This window comes from Neovison vison, chromosome 12 (assembly GCF_020171115.1).
Source record: "Neovison vison isolate M4711 chromosome 12, ASM_NN_V1, whole genome shotgun sequence".
Classification (NCBI taxonomy): Eukaryota; Metazoa; Chordata; class Mammalia; order Carnivora; family Mustelidae; genus Neogale; species Neogale vison.
This window is the reverse complement of record NC_058102.1, coordinates 135,295,152-135,318,894: the sequence shown is the minus strand read 5'-3', so window position 1 is coordinate 135,318,894 and position 23,743 is coordinate 135,295,152. Positions and strand designations below refer to the sequence as shown.

General features: G+C 38.8%; 1 protein-coding gene across 1 annotated transcript in view; it reads right to left on the bottom strand.

Annotated features, from left to right (window-relative positions):
* Positions 1-1,569: 1,569 nt before the first annotated feature.
* The window catches only part of LOC122891046 (ankyrin repeat domain-containing protein 26-like), a 114,144-nt gene continuing 91,970 nt past the window's right edge, over positions 1,570-23,743 (bottom strand). Inside the window, exons 27-31 of the mRNA XM_044226426.1 lie at positions 21,250-21,420; positions 20,092-20,306; positions 17,783-18,011; positions 3,121-3,166; positions 1,570-1,790 (exon numbers count right to left, since the gene is read on the bottom strand). Of these exons, the coding sequence (XP_044082361.1) occupies positions 1,651-1,790; positions 3,121-3,166; positions 17,783-18,011; positions 20,092-20,306; positions 21,250-21,420 (801 nt within the window). The 3' untranslated portion in view covers positions 1,570-1,650. The remainder of the gene's footprint in view (positions 1,791-3,120; positions 3,167-17,782; positions 18,012-20,091; positions 20,307-21,249; positions 21,421-23,743) is intronic.

The following is a 23,743-nucleotide window of genomic DNA, read 5'->3' as shown; positions in this document are numbered from 1 at the left end:
ATCTTTTGCTTGTACCTTAAGCCAAGGCCGTGGCAGCTGTCTGGGCAGCTCCAGACCACCAGAGAGGGTCCAAGCCGCAATAGCACACTGAGATTTCCCCGCTGGCCAGGGCTGGGAGTGCCTGGTCTTTCTGGGTCTAAGAACGCCCGGCTTGTGCGCACCAATTTCAGGGGAGACTGTGGGTTGCGCGCGGGTCTCAGGCTCTGAGAATGGGGTGCAGGTCCTAAAGCACCAGGCTAGGCCCTCCGCGAACCTCTCTGGGGGGAGAGTTTGGTCTGAAAGAATGGCGCGTATCAAAGGGCACCGGCCGGGCCTTTGTATCTCTCTCAGGGGAGTATCTCAGACTCTATAGCAGGGCTCCATGTTCTGTCGCCCAGCGTGGCTCCCATCCCCTCACAGGAAATGGACCCCACGCATTCTCGGGTGTGCTGGCGGCTTAGGGACCAAGAGCTGGTTTCCCCGCCGCACTCTCTCTGCCTCAGCACCAGGGGAGGCTGTCCTGGGACTGGGGACTTAAGCCCCTGTCCCTAGCCACCCCGATTCCCACAATTTCCCCCTGCAATCCTTTGCTCTTTTGGAGTGCTTTCAACCAGTCTCTAAGTTAATGCTGGTCCCCAGACGCAGGGCACTCTCACTTGATTGGGGTATTACTTTCCAACCGGTCACCTCTGGTGGCTCCCTCCCCCTTCTGTTTATCTTCTGATATCAGTCTACCATTCCCACTCAGCTTTACCTGCCCACTGGCATCTTCTGCCCCTGTAGAGATCCAGACGTGTAATCTCAGGCTGATTTCATGGGTGATCAGAGTTCTTTGGTAGGTAATCAGCTCACTTTGGGGTATAGGCTGAAAAGATGCCTCTTCCTACTTCCCCGCCATCTTGTCCCCCCTTCCTTATGATTTTAATAACACTTTCTTTTCTAGCTTATTATAAAAATATAATATGGAATACATATAACAAACAAATTTAGGCTAATTAACTGTTTTTGTAAAAGTTAGTTTTCTGGTCAATAGCAGATTAGTACTCAAGTGCCTGGGGAGTCAAAAGTTATTCACATATTTCTGACTGCAAATGGTCAGTGCCCTTAACCCCTGCAATTATTCAAGGGTCAACTGTATTGGAATTGTCTGATTGTCAAGGTTGTACAGTAGTTATGTGGAATGTACTGACTTGTAGGATATAAATGCTATGGGAATCAGGCATAATTTAAAAATTGTCTTGCAAATGGTTCTGGGGTAAAAGTTCTTTTTTATTTCTTCTAATTTTAAGACTCTTTGTCTTAAAATTAATGTCTGTCTAAATCTCTAGGTTCATATGTAGTAATAAAAATTGGAAAATACCAAAAAGTTCTCAATTAACAAGACTGAAGTATTCATGAAAACTTGGTTGGTTGGGTGCTGTTTAGAAAGCTGGTATTTGGGCAGCCTGAAGCATGTAAAACCCAATAATGCTGATTTCCACATTAAAAAAAATCTGCTTAAAAGTTAATTAGCTACCAAGAAACATAGCTAAAATATTATATAAACTTTCATTACACACATGATCCAAAAATATTTTCCTTTAAGAAAGATTTTTGCATATCATCCATTTAATAGGAAACTATTAAAATGTTGTATAAACATCCAGTAAATAAATTTCTACTATTTATGTTTCAGATGCTATACTTTTTCTTCAGAAACTCTGAGTATTCTCTGTGTGATTTCAGTACGTCATCACAATTTATATGACTTTCAAAAGTAGATTCTAAATAGGTGGTCCCACCAGATGAGCCTGATTCAAATTCAGCAGCACCTGAAAAGAAAAAGATTAATCTAAAATTAAAAATTAATCTAAAATTAAAAGATTAATCAGTCTTTATCTAAAATACTTCATTCTTAACTAAAAGTTATTAAGAAAACAAAGTTGAAGCTTTATGAGTGTTATGAAGAATGAAAAACATCTAATACAACTACAATATAAAATACAAGATTACTTTTAAATCTATTTTGCTCACAGTTGCCCACTGAGGTAATTGCTATTGTGGATAAATATCAGAGCTTCTGTTTTTCTCATTACAAGATGATAACAGAGCCCACCCGTGAACAATCATGTACAACAGACTGAAAAAATCAAACAGGCAATTTTCAGAGTTGAACATAAGAACATACAGAAGGAAAACCCTAGTTTTCTATGAATATCGTCTGCTCTTTGGTGGAGGGGATATGTAAGCTGATACCTGAAGGACAGGGAAGAAGCATGCCAGGTGGAGGGAAGACGCATATACAAAGAACATACACAGAGAGTGAGGAAGAACACTTGTGGAATTGCAAGTAGTCAATGCTGAAGAGGTGCAAGAGCAAAGCAGCAGAGTAGGGTAAATGTTAGCGATAGAGAAGGCTGAAAAATCTGACAAGAACCAAACTGATGTGGGTGTTTTTATTCCATGTATGGAGCTTGGAATTTTATCCAATGGCAAAAGGTAAATCAATGACAAAATCAACGACTGGAGGTTTAAATGTCACCTGTCAAGTGACGGCTATTTGAACTATAATTGCTTAAGTAAGTATCACCTAAGACAAGACTGCTTTTTTTCTTTTTTTTTAAATTTTGGTTTTATATCATTAGCAGAAATAAGGATTTAAGAAAGTCCTCATAGGGGCACCTGGGTGGCTCGGTGGGTTAAAGCCTCTTCCTTGGGCTCGGGTCATGATCCCAGGGTCCTGGGATAGAGCCCCACGTTGGGCTCTCTGTTTAGTGGGGAGCCTGCTTCTCCCTCTCTCTCTGTCTGCCTCTCTGCCTACTTGTGATCTCTCTGTCAAATAAACAAAATCTTAAAAAAAAAAAGAAAGTCCTCATATTCAGGTTGACAGTTCCAGAGGGATGACAGAAGTGAAGGAAGATTACAGCTTGAAATAACATATAAATAGACATTTGGAGATTTTTTTTAAGTCTGAAAAATGATGACTAAATGAGGAATAAGTATGTTCCTCATTATGTTTATGTTTTACATTTTTATTAGATATATATATTAAAAAAATTAACATAGTACCTATTATCCAAACAATAGAAAGCAATGGATTTACCATTCATAGTTTATTTCAGAAATCAATGACCATCTTAATTCAGAAATTTGGCAACATACCTTCTTCTAGTTCTCTAGTTATATTTTTTTCCAACTCTTGCTGCCTCTGAAATAAGTCAAATATTTATAATGTTCAAGTTAAACAAGACACATAATTGTAGGAATTATATATAGCTTATGAAATGTGAACTTAAAATAACACTATTAGAGATTAAAACTAAGTTAGGGATTGCTTAAATAGAAAGATAATCACATAAATAAAATAAATCCCTACTTATTTTAATCTTAGGTAACAGAAGAAAGAGATATAACACTATTTAGATAAATCTGATAAAAAGTACAATTAATATTGGTCTATTAAATATACGTAATTTCTGGGAGAAGAGGAATATGGCAGAGGCATAGGGGGCCATAGTTTTGTCCAGTCCCTGGAATTCAGCTAGATAGCTTTCAAATCATTCTGAACACCTGTGAACTCAATCTGAGATCTAAGAAAAGAACTGTGATAATTCTACAAATAGAAAAGTGACCACATTCTGCAAGGTAGGAGGTGTGGAGTGGAGAAATGAATCCAAGGTGATACATGGGAAGATAAATTGTTGGGGGGATGCATAGACTGCTTATCAGAAAGTGATATAGTAGTGGTGTGCAAACAGGAACTTTTTTGTTTTTGTTTTTTTGTTAAGAGATTTTATTTATTTGAGAGAGAGAGAGAGAGACCACACGCACAAAGGGAGAAGCTGACTCTCCACCGAGCAGGGAGCCCAGTGGTGGGGCTTGATCCCAGACCATAACGTGAGCCAAGAGCACAAACAGGAACTTTTATACGTATAATCTGGTGAGGGACATCCCTGCTTGAAAAGCACTCAGGTGGAGAAGTGGGGTAGAATCCTAGGTAGAACTGCCTGATCTCGGGATCCCCGGGGTCACACAGAATGGGGTGCCTGAGTATGGGAGAGTTCCCAGGAGTTTCAGCAGGGAAACCAGCTGCAATCAAAGAGCGGAGGAGGGGGCTTTCAGCTCAGTGTTGCCATTAACCACAAACCCCAGACCATTGGGTAACCACTCTCAGAGCAGGGCCAAACATGCAGAAGAACCAGGACAAGACCTCCTCCCTCCCCCTAGAGGACTGGCATGAATTCAGCCACAGAAGACTGCAAAGTTTAGATACTCCAAAGGGGGTTGCATGGCTGAGATAAAAATGCTCAAAGGCTGGGTGTACACAGAGTGCATACAGAAACCAGGGAGACGAGAGTGTTTGACAGCTCTTCTGTGAGGGCACACTGAACAGTGGAGGGTGCCTGCTTTCAGCTCAAGGGCTGGACACTGGGAGGCTCACATTTTTATTCTAATCCTCTCAAGCAGTGCAGAAAACCAGCAGGGAACGAAAGCCACAAAGAGGAATCTGGAGGCCCTAAATTAGCCTGGACCCCTGGCAAGGGCAGTGCAATACCATCAGGGCAAAGACCTCTGAGAATTAGCGCAACAGGTCCCTCCCCCAGAAAATCAGCAAGAACTTCCTGCTAGGATCAAGTTTAAGGAATCACAGACAACTGCAAAACTCTAGTGCTGGGGGAAAATACTATATAGAATCCGTGGCTCCTTAAACTTTCAAGTTTAATTTTCTTTTTCTTTTTCCATTACAACCAATTTCTCATTTTATCAACTCAGGTTTTTTAACATTTTTAATTTTAATTTTTATAGTTACATCCTATCTTTTCATAGTGCTTAAATTTATTTTTGCATATATATATATTTTTCTTTCTTTACAATTCTGGGATGTAGTTTCCTCTAAGAAACAGACCAAAATATACCCAGAATCTAGTGTATTGCTCTGTTCTCATCACCTGTCTGATTATATTCTTGCTTTTTAAATTTTTATTTTATTTATTTATTTATTTATTTTGGTTTATAAAGATTATAGAGATTTGGTTTATAGAGATTATATTTCTCTGGGGTTGTTGTTGTTATTTTAGTATTTTGTTCTCTCATTTTCTATTCTTCTCTAGACAGAATGACTAGATGGAAAAACTCACCTGAAATAAGAGAACAGGTGGTACGACTGTCAGTTACCTAATCAGTATGGATATAACTAAATGGCAGAATTAGAGTTTAGGATAACAAGTATAAAAATACTAGCTGGGCTTGAACGAAGCACAAAAGACACTGGAGAATCCCTTTCTGGAGAAATAAAAGAACAAAAATATTACCAAGTTGAAATCAAAAGGTTATTAAGGGGATGCAATAAAAAAAAAATGGAGGCTTTACTGCTGGAAACAGTATGGAGGTTCTCCAAGAGTTAAATATATGATCTAGTAATTGTACTGCAAGGTATTTTCCCCAAAGATGCAAACATAGTGATCTGAAGGGGCACCTGGACACCAATGTTTATAGAAGCAATCTCCAAAATAGACTAACTGTGGAAACAGCCCAAATGTCCATCAACAGATGAATGGATAAAGAAGATGTGGTCGGGGAGGAGTCAAGATGGCGGAGAAGTAGCAGACTGAGACTACTTCAGCTAGCAGGAGATCAGCTAGAGAGCTTATCTAAAGAGTGCAAACACCTGCAAATCCATCGGCAGATCAAAGAGAAGAAGAACAGCAATTCTAGAAAGAGAAAAACCACCACTTTCTGAAAGGTAGGATTGGCAGAGAAGTGAATCCAAAGCGCCGGGAAGATAGACCCTGGGGGGAGGGGCCAGCTCCCGGCAAGCGGCGGAGCGACGGAGCACAAAATCGGGACATTTAAAAGTCTGTTCCGCTGAGGGACATCGCTCCAGAGGCTAAACCGGGGCGAAGCCCACGCGGGTTCAGCATGACCTCAGGCCTCGCAGGGAAACAGAAGGATCGTGGGTGTCTGAGTGTCACAGAGCTTGCGGGTATTGGAGCGGGAAAGCCGGCTACAGAGACAGAGCCAACAGTAAGCTCGCAGTTCGGGGTTACCTTGAACCGGTCGCAGGCTCGGTGAGCTCGGAGTGCAGCCGGAGGTCAGGCAGACGGGAGTTACTGGGTGCTGTTCTCTGAGGGCGCACTAAGGAGTTGGGCCCCGGGCTCTCCGCTCCTCCAAGCCAGAGACCAGGAGGCCGCCATTTGTATTCCCGTCCTCCGGAACTCTACGGAAAGCGCTCAGGGAACAAAAGCTCCTGAAAGCAAACCCGAGCGGATTACTCAGCCCGGCCCCTGGTAAGGGCGGTGCAGTTCCGCCTGGGGCAAAGACACTTGAGAATCACTACACCAGGCCCCTCCCCCAGAAGATCAACAAGAAATCCAGCCAAGACCAAGTTCACCTACCAAGGAGTGCAGTTTCAATACCAAGGAGAGCAGCAGAATTCCAGAGGAGGAGAAAGCAAAGCACGGAACTCATGGCTTTCTCCCTGTGATTTATTAGTCTTGCAGTTAAAGTAATTTTTTTTTTCATTTTTTTCTCTTCTTTTCTTAATTTTTCTTAACTTTGGCCCTTTTCATTTTTAACGTTTTTTAACTAGTTTATCTAATATATATATTTTTTCTTTTTCATACTTTTCTTTATTCGTTTTCTTTTTTAATTCCTTTTTATTTTTCCTTTCTGTTTTTTGAACCTCTTTTTATTCCTTCTCCCCACTCACGATTTGGGATCTCTTCTGATTTGGTTAAAGCATATTTTCCTGGGGTTGTTGCCACCCTTTTAGTATTTTACTTGCTCCTTCATATACTCTTATCTGAACAAAATGACAAGGCAGAAAAATTTACCACAAAAAAAAGAACAAGAGGCAGTACCGAAGGCTAGGGACCTAATCAATACAGACATTGGTAATATGTCAGATCTAGAATTCAGAATGACAATTCTCAAGGTTCTAGCCAGGCTCAAAAAAGACATGGAAGATATCAGAGAAACCCTCTCGGGAGATATAAAAGCCCTTTCTGGAGAAATAAAAGAACTAAAATCTAACCAAGTTGAAATCAAAAAACTATTAATGAGGTTCAATAAAACATGGAGGCTCTCACTTCTAGGATAAATGAGGCAGAAGAAAGAATTAGCGAAATAGAAGACCAAATGACAGAGAATAAAGAAGCTGAGCAAAAGAGGGACAAACAGTTACTGGACCATGAGGGGAGATTCGAGAGATAAGTGACACCATAAGATGAAACAACATTAGAATAATTGGGATTCCAGAAAAAGAAAGAGAGAGGGGAGCAGAAGGTATACTGGAGACAATTATTGGGGAGAATTTCCCCAATATGGCAAAGGGAACGAGCATCAAAATTCAGTAGGTTCAGAGAACGCCCCTCAAAATTAATAAGAAGAGACCCACACCACGTCACCTGATAGTAAAATTTACAAGTCTTAGTGACAAAGAGAAAATCCTGAAAGCAGCCCGGGAAAAGAAGTCTGTAACATACAATGGCAATACAATGGCACTAAATTCATATCTCTCAATAGTTACCCTGAATGTTAATGGGCTAAATGCCCCAATCAAAAGACACAGGGTATCAGAATGGATAAAAAAACAAAGCCCATCTATATGTTGCCTCCAAGAAACTCATTTTAAGCCCTAAGACACCTCCAGAGTTAAAGTGAGGGGATGGAAAAGAATTTACCATGCTAATGGACATCAGAAGAAAGCAGGAGTGGCAATCCTTATATCAGATCAATTAGATTTTAAGCCAAAGACTATAGTAAGAGATGAGGAAGGACACTATATCATACTCAAAGGGTCTGTCCAAAGAGAAGATCGAAGAATTTTAAGTATCTATGCCCCCGACATGGGAGCAGCCAACTATATAAACCAATTAATAACAAAATCAAAGAAACACATCAAGAATAATATAATAATAGTAGGGGACCTTAACACTCCCCTCACTGAAATGGACAAGGGGTGTAAGAGAGGAGTAGGGAATTTGGGTAAATTGGAAGGGGAGGTGAACCATGAGAGACTATGGACTCTGAAAAACTGAGCGGTTTGAAGTGGCAGGGAGGTTGGGGTACCAGGTGGTGGGTATTATAGTGGGCACGGCTTGCATGGAGCACTGGGTGTGGTGAAAAAATAATGAATAATGTTTTTCTGAAAATAAATAAATCGAAAAAAAAATTTAAAAAAAAGATGTGGTGTATTACAAATGAAATATTACAAAGCCATCAAAAAGGATGAACGCTTAACAATTTACATTGATGTGGATGGAAACAGAGCGTACTATACTGAGAGAAATAAGTCAATCACAGAAAGGCAATTATCATATTGTTTCATACATATGGGGAATATAAGAAAAAGTGCATAGAATCATAGGGGAAGGTAGGGAAAACTAAATGGAAGAAATCAAAGAGGGAGACAAATCATGATGAGAGACTCTTAACTATTGGAAACAGACATTTGCTGAAGGGGAGGTGGGATGGGGGTAGGGGTAATTGGGTGATGGGCATGAAGGAGGGCATGTGATGTGTAGAGCACTGGGTATTACATACAACTGATGGTTAACTGAACACTATATCTGAAACTGATATATCATATATCAGCTAATTGAATAGAAATTTTAAAAAATTCATCACGTACATAATGGGTAATGGAGAAATAAAACCCTACTTATCTTTTACACACTTACTGAGCTATAATTAACTAATAAATATTAACTATTTCAAATTTTAAAAATTGGAGGCTCTAACTGCTAGGATAAATGACACAGAAAGGAGAAGTAGTGACAAAGAAGACAAAATGATGGAGAATAAAGAAGTTGAGAAAAAAGGAGAGATAAACAATTACTGGATCAGTAATTCAAGGGGAGGGGAGAATTCAAGAGATAAGTGATACCATAAAGCAAAACAATATTAGAATACTGGGATCCCAGAAGAGGAGGAAAGGGTGTGTGGAAGAAGGTATATCTGAGAAATTACAGCAGAGAACATCTATAACCCGTGGAAGAAAAAAGTCATTCAAATCCAGGAGGCACAGAGAAACCCCTTCAATTTCAATAAGAATAGGCCAACACTTTGATATATAGTAGTGAAGCTTGCAAATTTCAGAGACAAAGAGAAAATCCAGAGAGCAGCTCAGGACATGCCAGAAAGGACTGGCATGGTATAGTCAGGGTGCTAAACCAGAAAAATATGCAGCCAAGAATACGTTACCAGCAAGGCTGTCATTCAAAATAGAAGGAGAGATAAAGAGTTCCCAGGACAGAAAGAAATTAAAAAATTTGTGACCTCCACACCAGCCCTGCAAGAAATACTAAAGGGAATCCTGCAAGCAAAGAGAGAGCCCCAAAGTGTCATAGACCAGAAAGGAATAGAGACAATGTACAGAAACAATGATGATACAGGTAATACAATGGCACTCAATTCATATCTTTCAATAGTTAGCCTGAAAGTAAATGGGCCACATTCCCAATCCAAAGACACAAGGTATCAGATTGGATAAAAAAGCAAGACCCATCAATATGCTGTCTGCAAGAGACTCATTTTAGACCCAATAACACCTTCAGATTGAAAGTGAGGAGGTGGAAAACCATTTACTGTGCTAATGGACATCAAAAGAAAGCTGGGCTGGCAATCCTTTTATCAAATTAGATTTTTTTTCAATTTATTTATTTTCAGAAAAACATTATTCATTATTTTTTCATCACACCCAGTGCTCCATGCAAGCCGTGCCCTCTATAGTACCCACCACCTGGTACCCCAACCTCCCCCCCGCCACTTCAAACCCCTCAGATTGTTTTTTCAGAGTCCATAGTCTCTCATGGTTCACCTCCCCTTCCAATTTACCCAAATTCCCTACTCCTCTCTTACACCCCTTGTCCTCCATGCTATTTGTTATGCTCCAGAAATAAGTGAAACCATATGATAATTGACTCTCTCTGCTTGACTTATTTCACTCAGCAGAATCTCTTCCAGTCCCGTCCATGTTGCTACAAAAGTTGGGTATTCATCCTTTCTGATGGAGGCATAATACTCCATAGTGTATATGGACCACATCTTCCTTATCCATTCGTCCTTTGAAGGGCATCTTGGTTCTTTCCATAGTTTGGCGACTGTGGCCATTGCTGCTATAAACATTGGGGTACAGATGGCCCTTCTTTTCACGACATCTGTATCTTTGGGGTAAATACCCAGGAGTGCAATGGCAGGGTCATAGGGAAGCTCTATTTTTAATTTCTTGAGGAATCTCCACACTGTTCTCCAAAGAGGCTGCACCAACTTGCATTCCCACCAACAGTGGAAGAGGGTTCCCCTTTCTCCACCTCCTCTCCAACACATGTTGTTTCCTGTTTTGTTAATTTTGGCCATTCTAACTGGTGTAAGGTGATATCTCAATGTGGTTTTAATTTGAATCTCCCTGAGGGCTAATGATGATGAACATTTTTTCATGTGCCTGATAGCCATTTGTATGTCTTCATTGGAGAAGTGTCTGTGTCAAGCTAGATTTTAAGCCAAAGGCCATCATAAGAGATGTGGAAGGACGCTATCATAATTAAAGGGTCTCTCCAAAAAGAAGATCTAACAATTTTCAAGATTTATGCCCCAACATGGGAGCAGTCAATTACATAAGCCAACTAATAACAAAATTAAAGAAACACATCGAACATGATACAATAAATAGTAGGGGACTTTTACACCTCACTCACTGCAATGGACCAGTCATCTAAGCAGATCAACAAGGACACAAGGGCTTTGAATGACACACTGGACCAGATGGGCTTCACAGATATATTCAGAGCATTCCATCTTAAAGCCACAGAATACACATTCTTCTCCAGTGCACATGGAGCTTTCTCCAAAAGAGATCACATACTGGGTCACAAATCAGGTTTCAACCGGTACCAAAAGTCTGTGATCATTCCCTGCATATTTCCAGACCACAGTCCCTTGAAACTTGAACTCAATCACAAGAGGAAATTTGGGAAAAACTAAAAAACATGGACTCTAAAGAGCATCCTATTAAAGAATGCATGGGCCAACCAGGAAATTAACAAACAAGTAAAAGAATTCATGGAAACAAAGGAAAATGAATACACAACTGCTCAAAATCTTTGGGATGCAGCCAAGGCAGTCCTGAAGAGCGAAGTATAGAGCGATACAAGCCTTTCTCAAGAAACAAGAAAGGTCCTAAATACACAACCTAACCTTCCACCTACAGGAGCTGGAGAAACAACAGCAAAGAAAGCCTAAATCCAGCAGGAGAAGAGAATTAATAATGACCAGAGCAGAAATAAAAGAAATAGAAACCGAAAGTACAGTAGAATATAGCAACAAAACTAGGAGCTACCTCTTTGAAAGAAGTAATAAGATCGATAAACCCCTGACCAGACTTTGCAAAAAGAAAAGAAAAAGGACCGAAATTAATAAAATCATGAATGAAAGAAGAGAGATCACAACCAACACCAAGGAAACACAAACAATTTTAAGAACGTATAATAAACAACTACTTGCCAACAAATTAGGCAATCTGGAAGAAATGGTAAGAGAAAAACCTGAACAGACCCATAATCAGCAAGGAAACGGAAACAGTCATCAAAAATCTCCCAAAAAACAAAACTCCAGGACCCGATGGCTTCCCTGGACAGTTCAACCAAACATTTAAAGAGGCATTAATACCTAGTCTTCTGAAGCTATCTCAAAAAATAAAAATGACGGAAAACTTCCAAACTCTTTCTATGAGGCCAGCATTACCTTGATCCCAAAACCAGACAAAGACCCCGACAAAAAGGAGAATTACAGACCAATATTGCTGATGAACACGGATGCAAAAATTCTCACCAAGATACTAGCCAACAGGATCCAACAGTACATTGAAAGGATTATTCACCGTGACCAAGTAGGATTTATTCCTGGTCTGCAAGGGTGGTTCAACATCTGCAAATCAATCAGTGTGACACAATACATTAATAAAAGAAAGGACAAGAACCATATGATACTCTCAATAGATGCAGAAAAACCACCTGACAAAGTACAGCATCCCTTCTTGATTAAAACTCTTCATGGTGCAGGGATAGAGGGAACATACCTCAATATCATAAAAGCCATCTACAAAAAGTCCACAGTGAGTATCATTTTCAATGGGGAAAAACTGAGAGCTTTACCCCTGAGGTCAGGAACACGGCAGGGATGACCACTCTCACCACTGTCGTTCAACTAGTACTGGAAGTCCTAGCCTCAGCAATCAGACAACAAATGAAATAAAGGCATCTGAATCATCAAGAAGTCAAACTCTCACTCCTCGCAGATGACGTGACACTCTACGTAGAAAACTCAAAAGACTCCATCCAAAAATTGTTAGAAGTCCTACAGGAATTCAGCAAAGTGGCAGGATATAAAATCAATGCACAGAAATCAGTTGCATTTCTATACACCAACAATGAGATAGAAGAAAGAGAAATTAAGGAGTCAAACCCACTTACAATTGCACCGAAAACCATAAAGATACCTAGGAATAAACCCAAACAAAGAGGCAAGGGATTGGTACTCTGAAAACCATAGAACACTCATGAGAGAAACTGAGGAAGACCCAAAGAAATTGCAAAAACCTTTCATGCTCATAGATTGGAAGAAAAAATACTGTTAAAATGTCTATGCTTCCCAGAGCAATCTATACATTCAACGCAATCCCTATCAAAATACCATCAACATTTTTTCAGAGCTGGTACAAATATTCCTAAAATTTGTATGGAACCAGAAAAGATCCCAAATGGCCAAAGGAATGTTGAAAAAGATAACCAAAGCTGGTGGCATCACAATTCCAGACTTCAAGCTCTATGACCAAGCTGTCATCATCAAGACAGTATGGTATTGCCACAAAAACACATGCATAGATTAAAGAGCCCAGAAATGGACCCTCAACTCTATGGTCAACTAATCTGTGACAAAGCAGAAAAGAATGTCCAATGGAACAAAAGAAAGTCATTCCAACAAATGGTGTTGGGAAAACTGGACAGCCACAAGCAGAAGAATGAAACTGGACCATCTTGTCACCCTACATTAGACCCCATTTGGGGCATAAAAATAAGATTCAAAATGGATGTAAGACCTAAATGTGAGACAGGAACCCATCATAATCCTAGAAGAGAACCGAGGTTGTATTCTCTCTGGCTTTGGCCAAAGCAACTTCTTGCTAGACACGTCTCCAAAGGCAAGGGAAACAAAGACTTCATCAAGATAAAAAGGTTTTGCATAGCAAAGGAAACAACTGACAACACTAAAAGATGACCTACAGAATGGAAAATGGTATTTGTAATTGACATATCAGATAAGGGGCTAGTATCCAAAATCTATAAAGACTTATCAAACTCAAAACCCAAAGAACAATCCAGTCAAGAAATGGGTAGAAGAAATGAACAGACATTTCTCAAAGAAGACACACAAATGGGCAACAGATTTAAAAAAAATGCTCAGCATCACTTGGCATCAGGGAAATAAATATAAATCAAAAGCACAATGAGATATCACCTCACACCTGTCAGAATGGCTAAAATGAACAAGTCCGGAAACAACAGATGTTGTCAGGCATGCAGAGAAAGCAGAAGCCTCTTACACTATTGGTGGGAATGTAAACTGGTGCAGGCACTCTGGAAAACAGTACGGTGGTTCCTCAAAGAGCTGAAAAGAGAGTTACCCAATGACCCAGCAATTGCACTACTATGGATTTACCCCAAAGATATAAATATATTGATCCAAAGAGGCATCTGCACCCCAATGTTTATATCAGCAATTTTATTGATTTATTTATTTGAGACAGAATGAGAGATAGAGAGCACGAGTGGGGGAAGAGGCAGAGGGGGAGGAAACAGCAGACTCCCCACTTAGCAGACAACCTGCAGTGGGGCTCTATCCCAGGACCAAGGAATCATGAGCTAAGCTGAAGGCAGTCACTTAACCAACTAAGCCACCCAGGCACCCCTCAGTACCCTACATTAGACCCCATTTGGGGCATTCAATGAGAGGGTACCTTTTATAAGAAAGGTCTAAGTAAGAAAATTCTAGATGGGAATGCTTGTAATATACAGCTGACCGTTGACCAACATGGGTTTGAAGGGTGCAGGTTTACTCTACTTACACATGGACTTTTTTTGATACAGTATTTTAGTGTAGTTTCTCTTGTGTTTTTCTCAATAACATTTTTTCTATAGCTTTATTATGAGAATATAGTATATAATACATGTAATGTAAAAAAAAACTGTGTTAATGAACTATTTATGTTATCAGTAAGGCTTCCAGTCACTAGTAGGCTATTAGTAGTTTGGTTTTTTAGATACCATGCAGAAGTGAAATCATATGGTATATGCCTTTCTCTGCATTATTTCACTTAGAAAAATACTAGGTCTACCAATGTTGTCACAAATGGCAAGATCCCATTCTTTTTTATAGCTGAATAAATACTTCATTGTATATGTATCACACATCTTCTTTATCTGTTCATCTATTGATGGACACTGAGGTTGCTTCCATACTTTGGTTATTGTAAATAATGTTTCAAAAAACATAGGGGTGCACATAACTTTTCAAATTAGTGTTTTCATTTGCTTTGGGTAAATACCCAGTAGTGGAATTGCTGAATGGTACTGCATTTCTATTTTTAATTTTTTGAGGAATCATACCACTTTTGGACAATAACATTATATTCAGGCCTTATAAAATTAGTAATATGACAACATTACTAGACAGCCTTGTAAAATTAATAACTCAATACCACTTGATGGGAGAAACATTTACTGAAGCAATTTTATAAAGCATTAATAAATACTATGTAACATATAAGACACTTTTTTATATGACATGACTTAAGGAATTACCAGTGTGATGTTATTGTCTTTTCCCCAAAAGCTTATCCTAAATATTTACTTCTGTGACCATTATTTCCAAGTGAGAACTGTGTTTAGATGGTGGAAATAGCTTGAAGTCCACTAATAAGGAGAACACATTTGCAATTTTATTTATACTTTTCCACTTATCAAAAAAAATAGGAGGGTAAGAAAATTATACACAGAAAAACAACGTGCAATGTATCAGCAAAAATTAATTCAAAGAATTATTAACGAAGAATTTTCTCATAAATGTTAGTTTGAAAACTATGGCTCATAGAAATCTAAGGGTCCCCTGGGACACAGCAGGATTGAGGGACAAGGAAGTCTACAGGTGTAGTCTTATCTCGCCTTTAGCTAAACAGCTCTACTTGTCTCTGTTTTATATAATACAGTTTAATGCAAAAAAAAAAAAAAGATAAGTTCTATTCTTTGGAAAAAACAATTTTTCCCCAGAGGTATAAAAGTCACTAACTTAGTCAACGTCCCTAATTTCACGTAAGAGACAAAAAGGCCTCGGAGAGATTGTAATTTCCCTGAGGTCAAAAAACCACCTAGTTGCAGGCCAGGAATGTGTTTTAGTTACTTCCTCATATTCAGGTATGGAATCAGAAGAAACCCCGAATCGCTAAGGAAATGTTGAAAAACAAAATTAAGCTGGCGGCATCACCTTACCTGATTTCAAGTTTTATTACAAAGCTGTGATCACCAAGAAAGCATGGTACTGGCATAAAAACAGACACATAAACCAGTGGAACAGAGTAGAGAGCCCAGATATGGACCCTCAACTCTATGGTCAATTAATCTTCGACAAAACAGGAAAAAATATACAGTGGAAAAAAGACAGTCTCTTCAATAAATGGTGCTGGGAAAACTGGACAGCTATATGTAGAAGAATGAAACTCGACCATTCTCTTACACCGTACACAAAGATCAACTCAAAATGGATAAAAGACCTCAACGTGAGACAGGAATCCATCAGAATCTTAGAGGAGAACATAGGCAGTCATCTCTTTGATATCAGCCACAGCAACTTCTTTCAAGATACGTCTCCAAAGGCAAAGGAAACAAAAGCGAAAATAAACTTCTGGGACTTCATCAAAATCAAAAGCTTCTGCACAGCAAAGGAAACAGTCAACAAAACAAAGAGGCAACCCACGGAATGGGAGAAGATATTTGTAAATGACAGTACAGACAAAAGGTTGATATCCAGGATCTATAATGAACTCCTCAAACTCAACCCACACGAAACAGACAAACACATCAAAAAATGGGCAGAAGATATGAACAGACACTTCTCTAATCAAGACATTCAAATGGCTATGAGACACATGAAAAAATGCTCATCATCATTAGCCATCAGGGAGATTCAAATTAAAACCACATTGAGATATCACCTTACACCAGTTAGAATGGCCAAAATTAACAAGACAGGAAACAACATGTGTTGGAGAGGATGTGGAGAAAGGGGAACCCTCTTCCACTGTTGGTGGGAATGCAAGTTGGTGCAGCCTCTTTGGAGAACAGTGTGGAGATTCCTCAAGAAATTAAAAACAGAGCTTCCCTATGACCCTGCCATTGCACTCCTGGGTATTTACCCCAAAGACACAGATGTCGTGAAAAGAAGGGCCATCTGTACCCCAATGTTTACAGCAGCAATGGCCACAGTCGCCAAACTATGGAAAGAACCAAGATGCCCTTCAATGGATGAATGGATAAGGAAGATGTGGTCCATATACACTATGGAGTATTATGCCTCCATCAGAAAGGATGAATACTCAACTTTTGTAGCAACATGGACGGGACTGGAAGAGATTATGCTGAGTGAAATAAGTCAAGCAGAGAGAGTCAATTATCATATGGTTTCACTTATTTGTGGAGCATAACAAATAGCATGGAGGACAAGGGGCGTTAGAGAGGAGTAGGGAATCTGGGTAAATTGGAAGGGGAGGTGAACCATGAGAGACTATGGACTCTGAAAAACAGTCTGAGGGGTTTGAAGTGGCGGGGGGGTGGGAGGTTGGGGTACCAGGTGGTTGGTATTATAGAGGTCACGGCTTGCATGGAGCACTGGGTGTGGTGAAAAAATAATGAATACTGTTTTTCTGAAAATAAATAAATTGGAAAAAAAATTGAAATAGAAGTGTTATAAGCTTTAAAAAATGCTCCAAGTAAGACAACAATTAAGGATGTACTCTCAGGTAAGAAAACGATAACAATTACAACTTAAAAAGAAAAATTAATCTTTTTAGCATTACAAGTTTATTTAATTCATAAAAAGGACTTATCATGGATTCTTTTAAATAATAATTATCCATATTTGACTAAGTGTTTGGATTCTTATTGTTGACATATACACAGGGGTGGGAAAAATGGGTAACAGCAAACTTTAAAATTGTTATGAACAATTGCCAACCAGGAAATTTTTCAAAGCATCTAAGTATAGATTTCATTCGTGAGCAATAATATTTACTTTCTAAAATCGAATTTAGATGTAAGTTTTCAAGAAATTTACAATGTGTCCATTTTGAGGTGCCGGGGTAACTTAGTCAAGTGTCTGACTCTTGTTTTCGGCTCAGGTTATGATCTTAGGGTTGTGAGACTGGGCCCCATGTAGGGTTCCACACTCAGCAGGAAGTCTGCTTGAGAATCTCACACTCTCTCCCCCTCTTGTACACTCTCTCTCTAAAATAAATAAAATCTTGAAAAAATAATAAATATGCCAGTTTAGTTTTAATTATTGAATAAAGATAATAATAGGTATCTCTTGAAAGAGCTCCAGGAACAAAGAAAATAATCAAAATTTATGTCTCATTTCTTTATCAGCAAAAATAATTATGACTTTTACTTAGTATGTAATAGTTAGCTAAGCAACTCAGAATCTTACCAAATGAAAAACAAAAATTATATGAGAAATCTGAAACCCAAGGAAAAAAAGGTAAGATAATATAACTAACCTTGAACAAGAAAGTCTCAATGTCATTACTTGAACGCCATGAGTTTGAGGTAGGAACCACCACGTTTTCTCTTAGAGCAACATTTCTATTGAATAGTGAACTATTATTAACATTTCTACCATAAGGCAGATCTAGGGCTGGCCTCATATTAATAGTGTCAAGCAAAGTTTGCTTTTGCTGTTTCTCCACCAGAAGTTTGGTACTGGTCTCGGCCAGCCTCTCACTAGTCCTGTTAGGATTACAAAACACAATACGTAGTATTTCATTTCTCCCCAAATCATCCTAAATTACTTGCATTTTTTTTTAAAGATTTTATTTATTTATTTGAGAGAGAGAGACAGTGAGAGAGAGCATGAGCGAGGAGAAGGTCAGAGAGCGAAGCAGACTCCCCATGGAGCTGGGAGCCTGATGTGGGACTCGATCCCGGGACTCCAGGATCACGCCCTGAGCCGGAGGCAGTCGTCCAACCAACTGCGCCACCCAGGCGTCCCTACTTGCATTTTTTTAAGTCTCCATAATAGTAAACAAAATGTGCCATTAAATAGTGTTTTAACATGATAAATGTGACAGAGCAGACCTACTATGTATAATTATAGGTTTAAAACTGTTCTAAAGAAGTCCATGTATCTCTAGGGTTCCTACCTAACAAGTAATTCAAATTAAGGAGAGAGAGAAATGGCTATCAGTGATGTCCATGGCCTAACAGGTTATACCTGCTGCCTTCTGGAATAGTTGTACTTAAAGATTCTTGGGGATGCCATGATACATACTTATATTTAGTAAACCAGTTTAGAGCTGCAAAAATAAACCATCCTGGGGGGTCTGGGTGGCTCAGTCGGTTAACCATCTGCCTTCAGCTCAGGACAGGACCCCATAGTCCTGGAATTGAGCCCCATACTGGGCTCCCTGCTCAGCGGGAAGCCTGCTTCTCCCTCACCCTCTGCCTGCTGCTCCCCTCTGCTTGTGCTCACTTGCTCTCTCTCTCTCTGTCAAATAAATATGACAAGGGGCATTAGAGAGGAGAAGGGAATTTGGGTAAATTGGAAGGGGAGGTGAACCATGAGAGACTATGGACTCTGAAAAACAATCTGAGGGGTTTGAAGTGGCAGGGGGGGTGGGAGGTTGGGGTACCAGGTGGTGGGTATTATACAGGGCACAGCTTGCATGGAGCACTGTGTGTGGTGAAAAAAAATAATGAATAATGTTTTTCTGAAAATAAATAAATTTTAAAAAAAGTTTAAAAAAATAAATATGCCCTTCAACGGATGAATGGATAAGGAAGATGTGGTCCATATACACTATGGAGTATTATGCCTCCATCAGAAAGGACGAATATCCAACTTTTGTAGCAACATGGATGGGACTGGAAGAGATTATGCTGAGTGAAATCAGTCAAGCAGAGAGAGTCAATTATCATATGGTTTCACTCATTTGTGGAGCATAACCAATAGCATGGAGGACAAGGTACGTTAGAGAGGAGTAGGGAATTTGGGTAAATTGGAAGGGGAGGTGAACCATGAGAGACTATGGACTCTGAAAAACAGTCTGAGGGGTTTGAAGTGGCGGGGGGGTGGGAGGTTGAGGTACCAGGTGGTGGGTATTATAGAGGGCACAGCTTGCTTGGAGCACTGGGTGTGGTGAAAAAATAATGAATACTGTTTTTCTGAAAATAAATAAATTGGGAAAAAATTTAAAAAAATAAAATAAAAATAAATAAATAAATAAATAAATAAATATGTAAAACCTTTAAAGGAAAATAAAAATTTTAAAAATCCCTCAAAGACATTTTTCAAATATTGGGTTTCACCACTCTTGTATATTTCACACATTACCTCAGAGAGATTGAGCATTTGGCATTGAGGAAAAATTTAGACGAACAATGGCTAGAGAACTAGTAGATGGCAGAGTCATGATCAGAAAGAACTGAAACAGCTCCAGAAGCAATTAGGTTATAACACAGATACCAGGGTACTGGAGGTGGAATCTACCATTTCCAACTTGACCTTTTGGGTTAAAGATGTACTCTTCAAAAATAAACTAACATTAATAAATAAATATTATAGCGGGGGTGTGGGAGATCGGGGTACCAGGTGGTGGGTATTATAGAGGGCACGGCTTGCATGGAGCACTGGGTGTGGTGAAAAAATAATGAATACTGTTTTTCTTAAAATAAATAAATTGGAGAAAAAAAATTATACTATCTAGTTGGCTTTCACTTACTACTGATCTCATGAACGTGGCTCCAAAAAATTATGGTTTAGAGGCAAATTAATAAGCTAACTCTACTTTCTATGATTGTTTTAACTTACTTGTTCAGTTCATTTGTCAATGACATTCGATGTGTTACTTCTTCTAGGTAGAGATGCTTGTATATGTCCAATTCTGTTTTAGTAACGTCTTGAAAACTTTTCATTTTGGATAATTCAAATTCCAGCTCTTTAATTCTGAGTTCCATTTGACTTCTTACTGAAGCATTATTATTTTCTCTTAACTGTGCTACGCTTTCTTGAAATGCTACTTGCGTCTAAAGCAAATCAAAAGCATAGTTTTAAAATTGTTACAACCTGGGTAATTACAGTATATTTCTTTCTTTTAGTTTTGTGTCAATGATTCAGAGAGCAATTTTTAAAGTGGAAAAAAAAGCTGAAATGTAAAATATTTATCATTAATGTGAAATTGAATTAAATGTGAATAATGTTCATTCTTACATTAGAACTCATGCAATCTGATAATTCAAAGAATAATAAAATCATTTAAATTTTTTAAAAAGTGAACAATACAACTTCAGAATAATCGAGGTACCTGGGGTGCCTGGCTGACTCAGTCATCTGAGTGCTTGACTCTTGTTTTCTGCTCAGATAGTGATCTCAGTGTCCTGAGAGAAAGCCCTGTGTCCTACTCAGCATGAAATATGCCTGGAATTTTCTCTCTACCTGTCCATCCCCCACTCATGCTTTCCAAATAAATAAATAAGATATTTAATATAAAGAAAAGGAATAATCCAAGTATGGTACCATTTCTTTTATGTAGGAATGCCCAGAATGGAGCCCAAACAAGCAACTGACTGAGCCACCCATGTACCCCATGGTCAAAATTTTTAAAGCACAGTTTTTTCTTTTCCTCTCAATAGCCTTGTTTTATACTAACTGGTCTTAAAAAATAAAATGACTTTCTACTGTGAATCATTCTGAAAGATCAATTTAATGTGAATAATAATGAAAACTGAAATTTTTAAAGGGAAGGAACAAATGCTTTCAGAAATTTACCAAATTGCTATAAAGGAAGTAGAGGAAAACTCTACACTGCATATAACCAAAATGTAATTTGCAGTAAAATGAATTAAAGCATTTTATAGACAAATAAATTAATCTCTAAAAATAGATCGACTTCTTTTAATTTTTTTTTACGTTCAATCTTGTCCTTTCTTCAAAATCCCATTTATATTGTTCTATTTTACTATATCCTACCACGTTGCCTTCTACACAACTTCTGAGGTTTACTTCTTGTTGTTCCAACTTCTTTTTATTCTTCTCTAGCTTTTCACATTTCATCTGTATTTCTTTCATAGATGATAACTCCTGAATAAGAACCTGGTTTCTTGAAGACATAGTTTCCAGTTTTGCTGTAAGATCATCAACCTGCATGAATAAAATAATACAGTTTGGAGGCAGAGTGAAAAGAGTCTAATGCAAAAATAAGACCCCAAATTTTTTTCTAAGATTTTAAATCTCTGCACCAAACATGGGGCTTGACTCACACCCCAAGATCAAGAGTCACATACATTACTGACTGCTCCGGGCAGGTGCTCAGATTTTAAAATAAGTTCATTTTCAACAAAATGTTATCTATATTGTAGTACAGTCTTGGAATGCGGAACCTCAAATAACTCAGAAAATGAAGAACAAAATTCAAACCACTAGGAGTTGCTAAAATCTATCTCTGCTGTCATCCTCTTTGCCACACATTTGTATTTAATATTTATACTTTTATTTTTATGATTGTTTCAGATTTTTCCTCTGTAAAATAACTGTAAGTCACGTCTTAGTAGAAAGTCTCTTAACCCTTCCCTCATCTTAACACTCCATAACTTTTTCTAAAGATTTTATTTATTTATTTGAGAGGGAGAGAGAGCAAGACAGCAAGAGCACAAGAGCAGGGAGAGGGAGAAGCAGACTCCCCACTGATCAGGAAGCCAAGCATGGGGCTCAATCCCAGCATCCCAGGATCATGACCCAAGCCAAAGGCACTTAACTGAGCCACCCAAGTACCCTCGTACTCCTTAATTTTTAAAGAAGTTTTAGGAATACCGTATTGACTTATGTAGGTCTGAGCCAATAAATGCTTACCAAAATAAAACTTTGAAAATAAGACTCTAATTAATGAATCTATAAATACTGATTCTATTGCCATCAGCCTTTTTCTGAATTACAAATGTTTTATGCTAATTTCAATTGCATTCTGAGGAGAAATGATTCACAAGGTTAAGAAATCACATCTCTCAGTAAAAAAAAAATAGTGGGGAAAATTTAGTGAGATGATCCATATATTTTTGGATAAAAAAAATTCTTTAACTCGACAGTGTTACAATTTTTTGTTACTTCTCACAAAATAAGAGGATATACTAAGCAATGAAAACAACCAAAAAACTTGCTGGAGTTTCAGTGATGCTGAGTTGGGAAGAACTCCTTTCCTTTAGATATGACTGGAAAGACAAGTGGATGTGGTGGTTTTATACACTGACACTTCTCCCATGACAACCCCTCCGCTTCATATGTGCTGGCCTTAGTAACTAGTTCCTAGTGAACAGAATATGGCAGAGCTGCTGTGTGATTTTTAAGACGAGGTTAGAAAATGTGATATAGCTTCCATCTGACTTTCTTCTTCTAGGAAACCTCACCCTTAGAATCCAGCTGTTATGGGAAAGCCCAGGGTACCTAGTGAGTCTTCATGCAAATATTCCAGCTGAGACTGCCCTAGCTAACATCCTAGCCAAAAGCCAGCCTCAACAGCCAAACATGTGCATGAACAAGGTTTTAGATGATTCTAGTTCCCAGCTTCCAGTCATCCCAGGTGATGCCAAATGAAGAAGAAATGAGTTGGCCTTACTCAGCCTTGTCCAAAGATTTGTGAACAAGATAAATGCTGTTTTGAGCCACTAGGTTTTGAGATGGTTTATTATGCAGCAATAAATAACTGGCACAGATACTGATATTAAAATGGGGTGCTGCCATTAAAAAAGAAAACCAAAAAACTGAAACTAAACCTTCTTTGGACCAGGAGGTGGGTGGAACCTGAAAGAAGAGTAAGAGTGAGAAGGAGAAAAGCAATCTGAGGGGTTTGAAGTGGCGGGGGGGTGGGAGGTTGGGGTACCAGGTGGTGGGTATTATAGAGGGCACGGCTTGCATGGAGCACTGGGTGTGGTGAAAAAATAATGAATACTGTTTTTCTGAAAATAAATAAATTGGGAAAAAAAAAAAGCAAATCCAGGAAGACAAGGCCTATGGATGAAGCCAAAACTATAAACCCTTTATTAAGACTTGAGAAGGACTTAAGGTGTGCCTCAAATTTCTTTAAGGATCTTAAGAGTGTGAGAGTTTGAAAGGCATTGTCAAATGAGAGCTGCACAGGAAACCTCAGGTGAAAGCTTATCTCAAAAGACCCGGGAGAATGGCTTTTCTAATGGCACGAAATCCAATCATATTCAAGGAAAACTCAAAAAACTAAGAGAATTATAGTAGCAAAAACACTGTTTGCGAGCTTGGACTAAAAGAGACCAAAGACCAAACTAAATATAGGTCTTTGAGTCTTAGAATTCCCATCAGGAGGAAGCAGGCTGAAAAACAGGCTGAAAAAGCAGCTACAAATACGCATCATTCCTTATGAAAAGGACAGAACCAAGAGCTCAAAAAGTAAAGCAAACAGCCATGGAGAAGCATTCCCATGGTTAGGACTAAGTCCTCA